The sequence below is a fragment of the Micromesistius poutassou genome, assembly GCF_964030765.1.
Source record: "Micromesistius poutassou genome assembly, chromosome: 3".
Lineage (NCBI taxonomy): Eukaryota > Metazoa > Chordata > Actinopteri > Gadiformes > Gadidae > Micromesistius > Micromesistius poutassou.
In genome coordinates, this window is record NC_140273.1 from 627,475 (window position 1) to 645,950 (window position 18,476).

At 47.8% G+C, this 18,476-nt stretch overlaps 1 protein-coding gene across 3 annotated transcripts in view; it reads left to right on the forward strand.

Annotated features, from left to right (window-relative positions):
• Window positions 1-18,092, forward strand: part of LOC311340601 (high affinity choline transporter 1-like) — a 33,684-nt gene extending 15,592 nt beyond the window's left edge. For 2 of the 3 annotated variants that reach the window (XM_084465461.1, XM_084465459.1), the window contains exons 2-9: window positions 4,211-4,402; window positions 4,806-4,919; window positions 6,149-6,304; window positions 10,052-10,200; window positions 13,278-13,421; window positions 13,648-13,801; window positions 15,935-16,152; window positions 17,500-18,092. In XM_084465461.1, coding sequence (XP_084321587.1) covers window positions 4,219-4,402; window positions 4,806-4,919; window positions 6,149-6,304; window positions 10,052-10,200; window positions 13,278-13,421; window positions 13,648-13,801; window positions 15,935-16,152; window positions 17,500-18,042 — 1,662 coding nt within the window. In that variant the 5' untranslated portion in view covers window positions 4,211-4,218 and the 3' untranslated portion in view covers window positions 18,043-18,092. Of the gene's footprint in view, window positions 1-3,364; window positions 3,511-4,210; window positions 4,403-4,805; window positions 4,920-6,148; window positions 6,305-10,051; window positions 10,201-13,277; window positions 13,422-13,647; window positions 13,802-15,934; window positions 16,153-17,499 lie in introns of those variants that run through there. The other variant, XM_084465460.1, reaches the window with a different exon arrangement.
• Window positions 18,093-18,476: the final 384 nt, after the last annotated feature.

The following is an 18,476-nucleotide window of genomic DNA, read 5'->3' on the forward strand; positions in this document are numbered from 1 at the left end:
TTCATGATCGCTGCAACATGTAAAGCAGACAACAGTGGCTGTGGGGCTTATTGTGGCGATGTTTTAATCACTCACCACTCACCCTTGATGATTTTACTCTTACGTGTTTTTGTTTTACTGGCGAGATGGACGATTTGCATCCCACGAGTGAGTGTTAAAAAGAATCATCATGGGACAACGTTCCTTGGGGGGGGGGGGGTAGAAAAAAAGTCATGGAGAAGAAGCAGTGACATGTTAGTGTCGCTGCCGTCGACCTTTAAGGACAGACAGCAGGCACGGACGGAGGGCTCGCAGTGGGTTGAACTTCAAGTGTGGGGTTTTTCCACTCTATCTCTCTGCTCTTGTCAGCTCTGTCTTTCATACTCTGCCTGGTGCTCTGCGAGAGATAACGCTGTTTCTGTCTGGAACAGAGTGAGGTCACTTTTCACAGGCCCCCTTGGACAGAGCTCCCTGTGTGCGTAGTCTGCGACTGTGTGTGTGTGTGTGTGTGTGTGTGTGTGTGTGTGTGTCTGTCGTTGCGCGTGTGTATGTGGATCTGTGTGCTCTTTGGGAGATCACCCAAGTCACGATAACATTACATCTTTGAACCTGACAAACAATGCAGCCTAGCCTGAAGCCTCCTCTGAAGGAGTGGAGAATGGGAGGGGACGGAACACGCTGTAAGCGAATAACAGACCTAGCGGAAAAGTACTGAGCTCAAAAGTGAGAGAGAGAGAGAGAGAGAGGGAGGGAGGGAGTAGAGTGAGTCATTCCTGGATAGGTTTGAGGTTGAGGACTGCAGAGAGAGATTACCTCACCTGCTATAAGTTAAATGGACCTCGTGTTCCAAGAAACTCCGGCACATACCTTGGGGGCTGGGCCATTTTGTTTGGCTGTGATGCCTCCTCAAACAACCAGTCAGTCAAAACTGCCAAAACACACAGACACACACACCCTCTGTCTCTTTCTCTCTCACTCAGTCACTCACTCGCTCGCTCGCTCACCCAACTCACTCGCAGATCAGGAGATGCATGTGACATTGCAACCCAGCTGTACGACTGTGTTGCAATGACAACTACATGTTCCACGACGTCTCCACACAGACACGTTTGGCCGGGTACGGGTATCTGAAACGCGGGCTGTTTAAACATTGTCATATATTCTGTGTCGGCTCGTACTCGTGCTGAAAAAATGGAGCCACACAGAAGCATCGACTGCAGTACACCGCACCATATTAGCGGAATGTTCCAGACCCCCATTTGGGCTAAACCTGACGTCTGTAAGCCAAGCCAGCCCGCTAACTACCCCCCAAATTCTATTTGCAGTGAGTCCGTAGAGTTTATAGCGCACACCCCACTCTATGATTCTTGTCAAATACCAACAGCCCCTGTCGGCTGTAACCAGCCTGCCAGGGCACCGTTCCCGGGTATGTGACCAAATTGTGGCGTGTGGTCGCTGGTGGGCTCCTGCAGGGTGGGGTCCTGGGGGCCCTGCTGGATTGGCTGGCTGCTGGTGCGTTTGGGGCCGCAGAGCCCAACGCAGAGCGACGCTAGGGCCTTGGGAGGACTGTGGCAGTCTCTCAGCCCCTCTGCGCCTCAGCCCATCGGCCCAGAGAGAGAGAGAGAGAGAGGATTAAAAAGACAGACAGGAATGGGGGGTGGGTGGAGTGTAGAGTGCGCAACACTAGGAGGCAGAGAGTGGAGTGGAGAGAGGAGGACTTAGCTCCTGTTGCGCAGCGTTATTTCTGAGACCATTTAAAGTTGACTTTGCATATCTGTGGAGAGAAATGTGGTTGAAAATTTGTTTTGATGGTTTTGTCATTAAGTTGATATGTGACCGAGATCTGATTGAGTTGAGTGACTCCAGGCCTTGATCACTCTATCTCTCTCTATCTGTCTCTGTCTCTGTCTCTGTCTCTCTCTCTCTTGTCTCTCTCTCTCACTGAGCATGTGTATCTGCATGCTAGTCATTACACAATATCTCACATGGAATCACATAGTTGTCAGTGGTTAGCTCAAAACGGGAGGAAATGAGAGACCGACTCACAGTCGTAAGCGATTAGGCCAGAGACAGATAAGTGAAACAAAAACACATATCATTATCCAATGGCCCTGAAAAGATGTACTTTGTTGCAGATTTAATAACAATTATAATAATAATAGACTATACTTCTGGGAGCTTAGGAACACAGTGTTCCTCATGATTGCCCTCTGAATGTTTTTTTTTCTTTTTTTTTCCAAGTGGACGACGAGTCCACTTGAAACACCACCGTACTACCGCGGAGAATTCCTCTCCTGAGCACAGCGCCCCATAAACTCTTTACGGTGTCTGGAACTCCTCCAGATCTCTAGTCTTGCCTCTGACTGATGGATGAATCCTGACTTGGATTCCGATGTAAACCATGGATGTTGTTTTTGTTTTATTATTATGGTAATAAAAATGAATGACAAGCAAAATAAATATACATGGAATGATGCAGAGTTCAGACTGTACAGTACATACATCAAAAAACTAACTTTGCTCTTAGTGGAGGTCAACGCTAAGCCCTTTAACCCTGTGAAAGGTCATTGAGATGAGGGAAAGGTCACGGCGTTCCGTCATTAACGTCTAAGCTAAGAAATAGGGACTGTTAAAGTAAATGTATCGTTAAATTCAAACAGGCTGGCTCTTTCCGTTTGAAGCTTATCCTGTGGCAGTGAAAAGGTGACACTGGGGTGAGGGTAATGAGATCCCAGGCATTGGTTTTCATTTGGCGCTCTCTCTTGATGATCTGGGCTCAAGAGGGATCCTTTTTCTCTCGCGATTTACAGTCTGAGCCCCGGCCCTTTCCAATTATTTGTGGTTTCCACTTGGTGGAGAATGGAATGTTTTTGTGGCAATAAAACCAAAATGCTATTGTGTGTTGGGAATAATGACTGTTTACCTGTGATATGTGCTGACTTCAGTATCAATAAACAAACGTCGAATTTGAATGAAACTGCCTTTTTGCAACACTTTTTGCAAGAAAATCAATCAACTGGTAAACATGGAGAAACCAGCTTTTCTTGTGCGAAACATGACAAAACTAAACTTGCCTACTTTACGGTATAGTGACATTGATTTAAGATTTCACAATACTATAAATCTCTTGACAGTCGACTACACACACTAAACGACAAGTTTGGCTACTACATCCACACAGACACACGCACGCACACCCACCCACACACGCTCTAGCAAGCACACACATACACACACACACATACACACACGTACACACACACACATACTCGCACACACACACACACACACACATTTACACACACCCACCCACCCTCCCACACACGCACAAACACACACACACACACACACACACACACACACACACACACACACACACACCCACCCACCCACACACGCACACACACACTAACATGGCTCTCTGAGTTGTGCTCGCTCCCCGAGGTGGGGGTCTAGCCCCCGGGCCCACCAGCCGCCGGAGAGGTGGGGACCACTTGGGTTCACCATCTTGTCGGCTCTGCAGAGCGTATGGTGAGACCACCACCCAATACCCCCACCCCCATACCAAGCCCCCCTTCATGCACTCTTCATGGCCTCCTCCCCCTCCTCCACCTCCTCCTCCTCCTCCTCTCCTCCCCCACCTCCTCTTCTTCCAGGCTTCCTTCACTCTAACCCTCTGCCAGCCATTATTACGAAAGGAACAGAGACAAGACTCAGAGAGCGGAGAGAGAATGCTTTTTTCTCTCCCGATGAGTTTTGTTAACCACTCGTAGGAGAAGGCCGACGTCTGAGCCTCCCTCCGCTCCTCGTTCACTAGAGTACCTGCTGTCGATTTCCTGCCAGCGCTGTTCGTTCAGCATTTGTGCTTCCTTCTTGTCACGGACGCATCTCTTCTTTGTGTGTCAAAGCATTTTGTTTGTCCGCTTTGTCGTGCTCACCCTTCTCCTCTGCCCCGAAAGATTACGCAACATTTGTGTAGCCACATCTGTGCTGAACTAAATGTAGTGTGTGTGTGTGTGTGTGTGTGTTTGTGTGTGTATTTCTGTTTGTGTGTGTGTTTGTGTTTGTGTTTGTGTGTGTGTGTGTGTGTGGTGGGGGGTCCTGCAGGGGCTTTGAATCCCATTTCAAATCATTAGAAGGGTCTAGCTTAAGAAAACACAAAAATATATTTTTTTCAATCTAACTGACCAATCCTCCTCCTCCTCCTCCTCCTCCTCCTCCCGGGCAACAGACACCGCCATGGTGCTGAACGTGCCGGGCCTGGTGGTCATGGGGCTCTTCTACGTGCTCATCCTGGGCACAGGCATCTGGGCGTCCATGCGCTCCAAGAAGGAAGAGAAGAAGTGTAATGGAGACGGCATGGAGATCACCCTCCTGGCAGGACGCAACATCAACCTGCTGGTCGGCATCTTCACCCTCACTGGTAGGACAGGCGCCGGGGTGTCAAAGTGTTGTCTGATCCAACCTTCATTTAATCTGGCCACTCATCGAGATCAAACTCTTATTCAAAATGGCCGCCTGGCTTGGCCCCCTACCACAGGAAGGCGGGGGGGGGGGGGGGGGGGGCCAACGAATGCCGAGCATTTTGGTGTGTGTGTGTGTGTGTGTGTGTGTGTGCAGCGTGTGTGAGTGTGTGTATGTGCGCGTGCGTTTGACAGTGTGTGTGTGTGTTTTAGCGTGTATCAGAGTGAGTGTGTGTGTGTGTGTGTGTGTGTGTGTGTGAGTGTGCAATGTGATCATGCGATTATCCAAGCCTGTCCTGATGAGCGTGTTTGATTCACCCCCCCCCCCCCCACGCTGTGTGTTCGCTCTGTATCTCTCTCCAGCTACTTGGGTCGGCGGGGGCTTCATCCTGGGCATCGCCGAGGCCGTCTACAACCCCACGCTGGGCCTGGTCTGGGCGCTCATGCCCGTCCCCTACATCCTGACCTTCTTCCTCGGTGAGCCAAACAACCCTCCCCCCACCACTCTCCCCCTATCTCTCCCTCCCTTGACCCCTTGCGTTGTTCAGGGATTTAAACACAAACACGGCCCCCCCCCCCCTCCCCCAGGCTGCGCTGAAACACCCGAGGCCATCACTCGCGGCTCCGGTGCGAGGCGGCAGCTGTTGCCCCACGTTGCGTAAGACAACGGACGCACAGACGCATAATGAGGCCGCGAGTAGGGGCCCTAGCCTCGCAGTTTTGTCTGCTCTTATATTTCAGCCGTCCGGAAATAGAACAGCGTTCTGCATTCGCTTTGAACGACGTACCTCGATCAAATCACGTCGGCCGAGCCGGAAGCCACGCGCGCGCGCGCACGCACCGCCAGTCCAGGGCCTCGTATCGACTCCCCCACCGACTGAGATGGGAACGCCAACGAGAAGTTCATAAAAATACCCAGCTGTTCCCGGGATCACCGTTTCACTTTGGCCAGTCGGCGGCGGTGAGCACAGTGAGCACAGAGTATCCCATCCCCCGTGTCGCCGCAACATCTTTTTTAAATGCATGCAACAGATGTCGGCGTTCACCCTCAAGGCAAAACAATCCCCACTTTGTCCTGAGCAGTTTCCTCACACTTCCAGGGGGCAGTTAGCCCGCATGCAACAGTCCTTATCGTGTGCCTGCATGGCTCGTCCAAACCCGGGACCCGTCTTATTCGTTTGACCTTACGCAGCAGTAATAAATTCAATTTCAGGAAACAGGTGTTTCACTCTGCGCCTTCCCCCCACCCGCAGAGCCTCGTGCCACAATCGTTGGCCCACGGGCGAATGGAAAGCGACACTCTAGCACACATCCCGTCAGGAACTCAGACCGCGTGAGCTTCCCCCACTTCCCCTTGTTATGTGTCGTGTGAGCGCGAGCGGAACCACAAAACCACAGGGGGGGAGCTCAACCCGGCGGTGTCACGTTATCACCGCACAACACTTGTTTTCCCTCTCCCCGATGTGACGTGACGTCACTAATCCCCCCCCGCCGCCGTATCCTTGCTCCTCGAGGTCGGATCGTCTTCGTCCAGATTATTTTTTTTGCATTTTTATGTTTTATGATAGAGTGGGGATAGACAGGAGGAAGGTATGGGAGATAAGAGGGGAAGGACTGTGCCCCAATGGCACGTGCTCCACCGGGGCGCGTCCATCCTCCAGTTCCACTGACCTCCATGCCCCTCCCCACCCCCACCCCCCTTCCAGGTGGCTTCTTCTTCGCCAAGCCAATGAGGGAGAACAAGTACCTGACCATGATGGACCCCTTCCAGATCAAGTACGGCGACATCCTCAGCAGCGCCCTCATCCTCCCTGCACTGGTGGCCGACGTCCTCTGGGTGGCGCGCACCCTTGTCAGCCTAGGTAAGAACCCCTCACCCTGAGCTCCCACGGGCAGTAGTCACGGCGGCCGTAGCATATGCTAGCCTACCACCGGTAACGCTGGTAGCGGCTGGCCCCGTGGAGGCAGCTGCGCTGTCACAGCAGTGCCTGCACTCACTCCTTAGCCTGGCCTTGGGTCCGGGGTTGGCCTGTTTGTTTTCTTGTTGCCATTGCAACCGAGGTTTCGCCCCCCCCCCGTGAGGGCATACAGATATAAGTCCTTATCTTCTTATCATCTCGCATGCGTGTGTAGTCACAGACACAGAGGCACTCACACACACGCACTTACACTCACACGCACTTATGATGACCCAGAACGGCCCACGGCACAGCGCAGAGGCCCTTTGGCCAATGGCCCAGTGTCTAGGCACAAGAGCAAACACGCATGCTGAATACCCTACCAGCCACAGGAACATCCAATCTCCTATTAGTTCTCAGACCTAATACAGAACCTAGGTGCAGGTTTTAATTACAAACACAAAGGATCGCGTCTGTACAAAATGAAGCCTATTGACTGACACTAACCTGATATTCTAGATGTAATGTGTCCGTGTGCGTGTGCGCGTGCGTGTGCGTGTGAGATAAGCCGACGTGCATGCACTCTGATGTGTGCGTTGGCACCGAGAGTGCTCTTTTATGGCTTGATGTTGGCGTGTGAAAATGGCAGGAGGATGTGAATGCGTGTGAATGCGTGTGCGTGCGTGCAGGTGCGCCGGTGCGCCTGGTGAGTGCGCCTGGTGAGTGCGCCTGTGCCATGTTTCCCCTGTGTGTGTGTTAACACTCTGTTCTTTTCCAGTGTTTTTTCAAAAGAGGGCTTAAACAACGAGCAGCCTGTTGATTGTGAAAGGTGATCAATTATTTAAACCACGGTTCTCTTGTCACTACAGTTCTTTCCTATCACCATGCCAAGGTTCTGACCCCATGAACGCGGGCGGAGGATAAGTCTCTACACTGTTTATTTATGTATGTCTCCAAGTATATCTATATATATATATATATATATATATGTGCACAATGACAAGGACAGAGGAGAGGCCGCAGTACAAAGGTGCCGCGTCTGAGACACCCGGGCCGTGTCGATTCACCAAAGCTAACATGCAAAGCTGTGTTGATGCTCCGCAGAAAGTGCTTGTACGGCACAGAGGAATGCCATGACAGCTTTTTATGTTCAAATCTAATTTAACCTCCAAAAGCCAGTCAAGGCCCATGAGCTCTCTCTGTTTATGGTCTGGAATTGTCTGCCGTGAGTGTCATATTCAAAACCACTCCGAACCCAAGCACACACACACACGCACGCACACATGCTCACACGGACACACACGAGAATTCTGCAACGAGCCTTGGCACGTTAAGTCGAAGTAGGCGTCGCAGAAATGTCCTCCTATACAGGCACTTACACACACACGCACACACACACACACACACACACACACACACGCACACACACACGCGCGCACATACAGGCACAGAGTCAACATTGTGTGAGCTTGCCATCAGAGGGCCATTAAACAAAATCATCTCTGATCGAATATCTGATGAGACGTGCAGAGAAGTGGAAAGGGCTGGTGGACTTAGGGAGGGCTTAGGGGGACTGAGTGTTTACTGGGCCGTTGGGCAGTAGGCGGGATTGCACATTTTATGGACAGGGTGCTTGATTGGTCGGACAACATGCAGGTCTAAAAAAGGACACGGATAGTATTTGAACAGCTCACTCTCTGTTTGCAACACTGGTGTCCACCTCAATAAGCCCCAGAGACCCTTAAATCTAATTCCTCCTCTTACCACCATACTAAACTTAGCACCGCGGGGTCAGCACAGCTCAGCTTGGCCGGGCTCGTTCCCTCACGGCATTAGACCTCTCTCACGACAAACCAGAAGGGAGATAATATTGGCTAATGTCGGCTCGAACTGAGGAAAACAGTGTTGAGTAAGAGCAGACCGGGTGACAACATTCAAGTCGCAATGTAAGATTGAGCAGGAAGTAGCTGTGACTTCATAAAAGTCCTGGTACTTTCAGAAAAAAACTTAATTGTTAAAAACAGTATTGTGTCCACTCTGGACACAACAGAGTGTCCACTCTGGGCACAACAGAGTGTCCACTCTGGGCACAGCTGTGCCACTGTGGGACGTGAACTAGCGTAGCTCGTAGCTCGGCTGGCTGGGTGGGGTGGGAAGGGGGGGGGGGGGGGTTTAGGACCGTCCATAGTAAGCTTCTGTTAAACAAAGAGAGAGGAACGGGCCAGCCAGCATTTCATATCTGAAGAATATAGGATGCCATTTTATTGATAACGTTATTTAAATCATTATTGAACAGCGTTGACTAAGGAACATCCAGGTCATATTAAACTTGGTGATACACATTGCAACTGAAAGCGTAAATCTGGATCATTAACATGTATCATTCCCCCCCACCCACCCCCAAAACCACCACGACGACGGGCGGGTCGCTCAGCCACTCAGAGAGTCGAAAGGCCACACGACCACAGATTAATCCAATCCTATTGCAGGTTGGCCCGAGAGGAGGAGCAGAGGGGAGGTGGGGGGGGGGGGGGTCGGGCGGGGGCGGGCGGGCGGGGCAGGGGTATGGGGTTAGGGGTAAAGGGGTAAAGGGGGGGGCGGGGCAGAGGTCAGAGGTCAGCAGGGGTTGCGACACTGGTAGCGATCGATGGTGCCGATCTGATACTTTTCTGTTTAAGGGCGTTGTTGTGCTGCGGCTGCAGGCTGCGGCTGGGGGGACCCTGGCAATATGGGAGAAGAGCGGTGAAGGTAGTGACGCTTTGCTTGCCTTGTTTGAGTAACCAGATGTCTCTATTATCTACTTATCTTACTTTAGGTTTTTGTTTTTGTTTTTTTACTCCAGAAATATTTTTTTTCGTCAGTTTTTTTTTTTTTTTTTGCACACTGCTTGAATTTATATATATATATATATATATATATATACACTTTTTTTTACTCAATTTATTCAATGATCATTGATGTTGTCGTCGTACAGTTAAAGTATGAAGTAATGACAGAGAAATGGCGATCGCCGCCTCTTTACCACCCCCCCGCCCCCCTCCTGAGAGGGAGAAGAAACGTCTGGTGTCTCACAATCAATAGGCTGCTTCTGTCATGTGACTTTTTTTTATTGTTTCTCTGTCCCGTGAATCGGCCGTCTTGCGTAGCCGAGCTCACATTTGCCTTACCCACAAAACTTTGAACTAAAGGCGACGTATGCTTAGCTGTAGACCACATTCTTACATCTTAACTGCCAAATAGTGAGGATGGTCAATGTGTTGTGGTCCAAGATGTGTACTGTACGTGTCTCTTGTTCTTTGTATTTTGTTAGACCTCACAGTACAGCATATGGACAACGGCGCAATAACAAAGGGAAAGTTATTGCCGAGTGTCACAGTAAACGCAAAAAAAAAAAACATTTTAGGACGCATTTGATGAAGCGCCCTGAAGAAAAAAGAGTGTAACGCATGTTACATGTGTTGTGTTTGAGGAAGAGGAAACGAATGAAACGTTTTTTTTTTTTCTTTCCTTGAAAACGAACACATTTTGAAATGGTAGCTGCATGCCCCGCTAGACAACCACCATCCCCCCCTCCTCCCCATCTCCCCCCCCCCCCCCTCCCCCCTCCCTCGCTGTACGTGAGAAACATTAAGAATAGATCAATCAAAGAAAGACAAGAGATGCTTCACAGCACCGTACGCAGGCCCTGACGTACTTTCGCTTTCGTTCCAGGCGGCACTATGAGTGTGATCTTGGACCTCTCCTATGTGTACTCCATCATCATTTCCTCAGTGGTGGCCATCGTCTACACCCTGATGGGGGGGCTCTACTCCGTGGCCTACACCGACGTCATCCAGCTCATCCTCATCTTCGTCAGTCTGGTATGGAGAAACTCCCCCCCCCCCCGATTCTGCTCATGACTCTCTCTCTCTCTCTCTACATTCTTATATATTTTTTTTTAATTGTTAAAATTAATAGACAAAATCGTACCTTTACGTATTTTGTACGTATTTATAAAATACATTTTATAAATGATTACATTCATTCATTCTTATTAGGGGTTCTAAGAAAAACTTATGAACCCTTTTGTATTCGTTAGTAGTAGTATTATTTTTTTCCGTACAAATTCGGCCATATATCAAAATCTACATGGTCAAAATATGTATAAATTGGCAGGCTTGTAGAACTCATAAAATGAGTTAGGGATGAAAATGATGGGCCAGAATTAAATATAGGTGGCGCTATAATATGCACTTTAGTGCAAAATACTCAACTGGCTGCCATTTCCACCAGGAAGGATATGCATGAAACGTGTTATGCATTCACCATTTGCCATGATGAACAACTTTCAAGGTGCAACCCATATGGTCAGATCATTAAGACTTAATGAAATGGCTACTACTTGACCAAACACCCGCACTCCAACAGATTTGGTGCCGGAGCTGATAAAAGCTGCCAACCCGGCACACATGTACCAGGTGACTGTAGGATTATATGGTGATTCATAGCAATAAGGCAAAAGACAGCAGAGATATACATTTTAAAGTGAAATATATGAATATCTCCAATGTTTAAAGGGACACTTCATCCATTTGCATTAAGCTTTGTATCATTAGTAACCCAGTCATATTTCTGAATGGTCCCGCACCATTCCCTAATTTTCCCCTGAGACGGGACAGCCCTGTATCTACCTCTAACACGTCCTGATTTAAATTACGCAAAATGACGATTTTTGCATCATTTAAAGCAGGAAGTATATATATAAGTTCTATATCTATAGCTCTATATCTAAATAATATAATATAAAACCATCTATAATATAATATATAATATCACCTGGATGAGCCTGGATGATATTATGAATAAACGACTGCGTCGGGTTCCTTCCACATCAATCTGAAGTCGTGGTTCAATCTGGACTTCAGAGAGTCAAAGCCAAAGTTTCTTTCCCCAATTCCTTCTCCACCATGGCCAAGAATCAATACACTGGTCTTATTTTGCAAACCCGCAGCCGCCTGTACCCGCGAATTACATTCCGCACCCGACCAGACCCGCTATAAATTGATATCGACGCCCGACCTGCAACCGAAGGAAAATTAGACACATTAGATGGAACGCCGGGGAATTACACTACCTGGTGTTGGCGTGGTGCTTTAGATTGCTGTGCAAGAAAAGCACATCATCCACTGTGGACGGTTTTAGTTGAATCCGCTCCTGAAAAACATATCCAGCACCGGAGAAGTCTCGCTCGCAATCGCAAAACCCGCGACCGACCCGCGCTGTTCAGGCGTCCGACCCGACCCGCACATCCAAATTGCGCCGGTCACAGCAGGACTCTGACCCAAGATGACTCTGACCCGAGATAACCTCCACTACGAGTCTTTACTTGTGGAAATATCAGAGACGTCCTAGTCTTGAATTCATAATATCATCTGAAGGCGAACACAGCTTTTTAATATATATTTAAGCAATAGATCACGACAGGCTGTGGTATACGATCATTATACCACAGTTAAGGGGCGTTGTCCGTCCCGACGCAGCGGGGGGACGGCGACCCCCTTCACTGTGGTATAATGACCGTATACCACTGACTGAAGTGATCTATTGCTTTTATAAAACGGTTACGTAAGTATGGCGAAATGAAAGTCATAGACACCCTCAATTTTGAAAAAGCTAAAAAGTCGGAAAAGCATTTTTTTTAACGAATACAAAAAAGTAGTCCCTCCGTCCTTCAGAGAGAAGGCTAGAGATGGTAGCTTGGTTCGCCGGCAATTTAGCCTTCTATCGAGTTCACTCGAACTCGATAGTAGGCTAAATTGCCGACCGTGTGCCTATTGCTTTATAACATTTCCACCCTCTCCAGCAATCAACATGTTTTTTAGGCTTCAGTGAACTATGCTATTGCTTTTATATATAAATAAACAACAGTTCAAGTTAGGCGCGGAGTGATACTGAACTCTGTAAACTGAACGGGCGTCATAGCTGTGTGTATACGCTCAATATACAACAGTTGGGAACCAATCAGATCGCTTGATTTAAGCCACCCGTTTTATAAATATATATACATATATAATATTATATATTATTTAGATATAGAGCTCCGTGAGTCCGCAAACGGCAACAATCACTCAATCACAACAATCTGCAGGTCAGTGAGTGAACGCTGATTGACTGTTATGTTACACCCCTCAGGTAGTGAACGCTGATTGGCTGTTTTGTTACGTCCCTCAGGGAGTGAACGCTTGTGGATTGAATCCACAAGCACCAAAAAGTCACTGTCTGCCTTTTCTCGGTCAAGAAGGCACCAAATTAGACATTTATGTTTCTATTCTACTAAATATATGACCGACTTTCAATACAGATTCGTGTCTCCACCGGTGAAATTCTCATTTAAACAGCTCTAACATTGCTTCAATTATTACTAAGAGGAGATTCCATAATATACCCATGCCAAATTTCAAGTCTAGATCTGAAAATTTAAATTGTATGCAATTGTTTGAAGTTGCCTTTCTGGACTGCGGCCTCTCTCCAACGCAGGCTGGGCCTTAAAGCGATACACACGTCATTTCGCAAACGTCCGTTTTGACGATGGGTTTTGACAAAGAATGCTTTAGAAACATGTTTGGTGGTTGTTTTGATATGTTAACATCCGGTAAACCAGTTTTTAAGGCATACCAATGCCATATTATTATTACCACACTGACCAAGCTCACCATACTTGAGTACTATTTCTCAAAATATAGTCTAATCTGCCCTATACAATCTATATGACCATGTTGTGTAGTGGTATTGCAGTAGTAGTGAGAAATAGCATGACATCAAATTATGTTTACCATCATGTATTCATTAGGCCACCACCGTACCCGTCATGTTTGCTTACGACTATATTTTTGTCTTATTTTTGTGTATTCATACTTTGCGCTAATCGTGAAAAAACCCTTTCTGTGGTTCTGTATAGTATGTGTGTGTCCCCTTCATGATGACCAACGAACACTCACTGGACATCTCGGCGACCGCCTTCAACGGAACCTTCCAGGCCCCCTGGGTCGGCAAGCTGGAGACCCAGGACGCTGGCAAGTGGATCGATGACTTCATGGTGCTGGTAAGTGGGGCAGTCGCCCGTGGCGGCTCACCAAACAAGTGTTTGTGCCTATGAGCACACACACACACACACACACACACATCGATACAATCAGAAACAGAGACCTTCACATGATCAGACAGACACTGACACACGTCATTCAGCATCGTTGTGTTTGGGTTCCTGTTGTCTGACTGTGTGTGTGTGTGTGTGTGTGTGTGTGTGTGTGTGTGTGTGTGTTCTTCAGGCGCTGGGCGGGCTGGCCTACCAGGCCTTCTACCAGAGGATCCTGTCCGCCTCCTCCTACACCCAGGCCCAGGTCACCTGCTTCGCCTCCTCGGCCTTCTGCCTGGTGCTCGGCATCCCCTCCATCCTGATCGGAGCGGTGGCAGCCTCCACAGGTATGACTGACCGCCGCACCAGGTCACACCAGGTCACATCAGGTTACATCACATCAGGTTACATTACATTAGGTTAGACTACATTAGGTTAGACTACATCAGGTTACATCAGGTTACATCACATCAGGTTACATTACATTAGGTTAGACTACATTAGGTTAGACTACATCAGGTTACATTACATTAGGTTAGACTACATCAGGTTACATTACATTAGGTTAGACTACATCAGGTTACATCAGGTTACATCACATCAGGTTACATTACATTAGGTTAGACTACATTAGGTTAGACTACATCAGGTTACATTACATTAGGTTAGACCACATCAGGTTACATCACATCAGGTTACATTACATTAGGTTAGACTACATTAGGTTAGACTACATCAGGTTACATTACATTAGGTTAGACTACATCAGGTTACATTACATTAGGTTAGACTACATTAGGTTAGACTACATCAGGTTACATTACATTAGGTTAGACTACATCAGGTTACATTACATTAGGTTAGACTACATCAGGTTACATTACATTAGGTTAGACTACATTAGGTTAGACTACATCAGGTTACATTACATTAGGTTAGACTACATTAGGTTAGACTACATCAGGTTACATTACATTAGGTTAGACTACATCAGGTTACATTACATTAGGTTATACTACATTAGGTTAGACTACATCAGGTTACATTACATTAGGTTATATTACATCAGGTTACATTACATTAGGTTAGACTACATCAGGTTACATTACATTAGGTTATACTACATTAGGTTAGACTACATCAGGTTACATTAGGTTACATTACATAATGTAACATTACATTAAGTTAGATTACATTAGGTTACATTACATTATGTAACATTACATTAAGTTAGATTACATTAGGTTACATTACATTATGTAACATTACATTAAGTTAGATTACATTAGGTTAGACTACATCAGGTTACATTACATTAGGTTATATTACATCAGGTTACATTACATTAGGTTAGACTACATCAGGTTACATTATATTAGGTTAGACTACATTAGGTTACATTACATTAGGTTAGACTACATCAGGTTACATTATATTATGTAACATTACATTAAGTTAGATTACATTAGGTTAGACTACATCAGGTTACATTATATTATGTAACATTACATTAAGTTAGATTACATTAGGTTATATTACATCAGGTTACATTACATTAGGTTAGACTACATCAGGTTACATTATATTATGTAACATTACATTAAGTTAGATTACATTAGGTTAGATTCCATTAAGTTAAATTACATTAGGTTAGATTACATCAGGTTAGATTACATTAGGTTACATAACATTATGTAACATTACATTAAGTTACATTGCATTAGGTTACATTACATTAGGTTACATTAGATGAGGTTACATCACATTAATTTACGTTACATTCGGTTATATTACATTAAGTTACATTACTTTAGGTTACATTAAATTAGGTTATGTTTCTTTGGGTTACATTCCATTAGGTTATATTACATCAGGTTACATTACATTAGGTTACAATTATTGTAACTCAATTTTGACATTTTAATGACATGACATGACAGGAAATGTCATTCATGAATGTCATTCATGAAAGGAACTGATATGTCATGAAATTACATCTTTGAGCCCCAGCGCTACCCCCTCTAAAGAAAGGTTTGACTGATGGGGACGGGGAACCTGATCAACCTGTCCAGCCGCCTTTAAATATATATCAGCAGAAGAAAGAAAAGCCTTATCACCGCTGACACCAACATGGTAAACGGTAAATGGACTGCATTTATACAGAGCTTTTCTAAACAGTGGCCACTCAAAGCGTTTAACAGTATTACTTATCAATCACCCACTCATGCACACATTCACACACACCGACGGCGGTGTCAACCATGCAAGGCGACAGCGCAGCTGGTCAGGACCAGTCAGGGGTGAGGGCGTCTCGCTCAGGGGACACCTCGACACTCACAGCTAAGAGGAGCCGGGGATCAAACTTGCAACCTTTCCGGTTACAAGTCAACCCGGCCCGCTCTACCTGCGGAGCCGCATGCCGCATATCAACATGACTCATTTGACTCAATTGCGAAACACACGCCTTTTCCCCCCTGCAGACTGGAACACCACCAGCTACGGCAGCCCCACCCCCTACGAGCGCGGCCAGGCCGGCTCCATCCTGCCCATCGCCCTGCAGTACCTCACCCCCCCCTACATCTCCATCATCGGCATCGGGGCGGTGGCGGCTGCCGTCATGTCCTCCATGGACTCGGCCCTGCTCTCCTCCGCCTCCATGTTCTCCTCCAACATCTACAAGAACATCTTCAGGAAGCAGGTGAGGAGCAACACACGCACACGCACGCACACACACACACACACACACACACACACACACACACACACACACACACACACACACAGTAGGGGAACCACAAAACAGTCCCACTGTTGAATGAGTGGTGTCTTTGTTTGAAACACGGAACTGGCTTTGGGGACATGATTGTGTGTGGTGAGGCTGGGATGGTTCATGGCGCCACCACATTAAAATGAAGAGCTTTATGGGGCGTGAGCTCACCTGGACCTCACCTGGGGTTGTTTACAGTTTACTCTCCTTTGAAGCCCCAGGTAATTCAGAACCGTCCGTGAAACCATACATTTCACTTCAGGCCATTTAGCGACGGATAACAACGTTATTTTCTTGATTTTCCTGCTGGACCACATTGGTAACCTTGTGCTTTACGTCAGTACACACACACACACACACGCACACACACACACAGCCACGTACAAACACACATATATACACTCAAACACACACACTTAAACATAAACACACACACACACACACACACACACACACACACATGTACAAACACATTCACATACAAACACAAACACACACATAAACACACACACACACACACACACACACACACACACACACACACACACACAAACACGTTAAAACACACACACATTCACATACAAACACACACATACACATACTCACACACACACACACACATACACATGTACACACACACACATCACAAGCATATGGCACATGGAGCAGTGGCGGCGGGCTGGCTCCAGGATGCAGTGGAGAACAATGGAGCCTTTCACTTTTCATGCGTGGCCTGTTTTTACTTTGCATCTTGTTTCGTAACGTCGTGCCGCTCCCTCTTGCCCCTTGCTGATTTATTTAATTGTTTCCATACCAGTCCGGTGCAGATCCTTGTCTGTTTCAGGGTATCGCAACGCAAGGGGCTTATTGCAAAAGTCCAAGAATGTCCTAGTGAATCTGTCTTCTGCATTCTTCTGTACGAACAAGTTTAAACCAGTTATTCTAACGGCAGCTAAATGACGAGCTAAATTTACTCACTCAAAACATTTGTTTTGGCATAACTGACAATTCCATTATGTTGCTAAAAGGCACCACTTATACACAGCTGGCCTTCTTATGATCCACCGTGACTCTAAGTCTAAACTCACTTATACAGATGACTTATGGTCCGAAATGGACTCTAAAATCATCTATACAGAGGTTTTATGATCAACCATAAGTCATGACTTATGATCAACCATGACTCTGAACTCACGTACACAGGTGACCGCCATATGATCCGCCATGACTCTTAACGCCCCCTCCCCGCCTCTCGCTCTCTCTCCCCCCCTCCCCCAGGCCTCCGACCGGGAGATGCAGTGGGTGATCCGCATCTCGGTGGTGGTGGTGGGCCTGGCGGGCACCGCCCTCACCTTCCTGGACAACAGCGTGCTGGTCTTCTGGCTGGTGGGCGTGGACATGTCCTACACCATCATGTTCCCCCAGCTGGTGTGCGTGCTCTTCTTCAAGGTGTCCAACGGCTACGGCGCCACCGCCGGCTACGTCCTGGGCATGATGCTGCGTCTCATGAGCGGCGAGCCCCTCATCGGCCTGCCGCCGCTCATCCACTTCCCCGGCTGCCGCCTGGACAGCGAGGGCAAGCTGACGCAGTACTTCCCCTTCCGCACCACCATCATGCTGACGTCGCTGGTGTCCATCGTGCTGGTGTCGTGGCTGGCCTCCATCATCATCAACAAGGGCCTGCTGCCGGAGCGCTGGGACGTCTTCAAGATCAACCGCAGGCTGGCCAAGGCGGCGGGCAGCCGGGCCCCACCGCAGGACCAGAAGGACCCGTCGGTGGTCAAGCAGCTGCTGGACAGCAGCACCACCACCAGCTGCTAAGGAGGGAGAGGGAGAGAGAGAGAGGGGGGGGGGGGGGGGTGGGGGTGGGGGGGGGGCAGAGACAGGGGCGACACAAGGTGCGGGAGGCTCCCCCCCCCCCCCCCCCCCCCCCTCCATGGAGGGCTGGTCCGCCTGGTGGGGAAGATGATCCAACACGTTGCGAATAAAGAGCGTTTGCAGTTCAAAGAGTTGAAAGCGCTCTTCACCACCAACACCACCACCACCACCACCACCACCACCACCACCACCACCACCACCACCACCCCCACCACCATACTCACATCCATACACAATGACACCACGGCATTTACGCCATCATGTTCAGGCTGTAAAGACAGAACCCCAAAGCGTTTACTGTGTTTTCATTACCGTTTTTCCGGCGGTTCAAGCAATAGTGTTTGCTCAGACGTAGCATCTGTAATGTACGGCTAGCT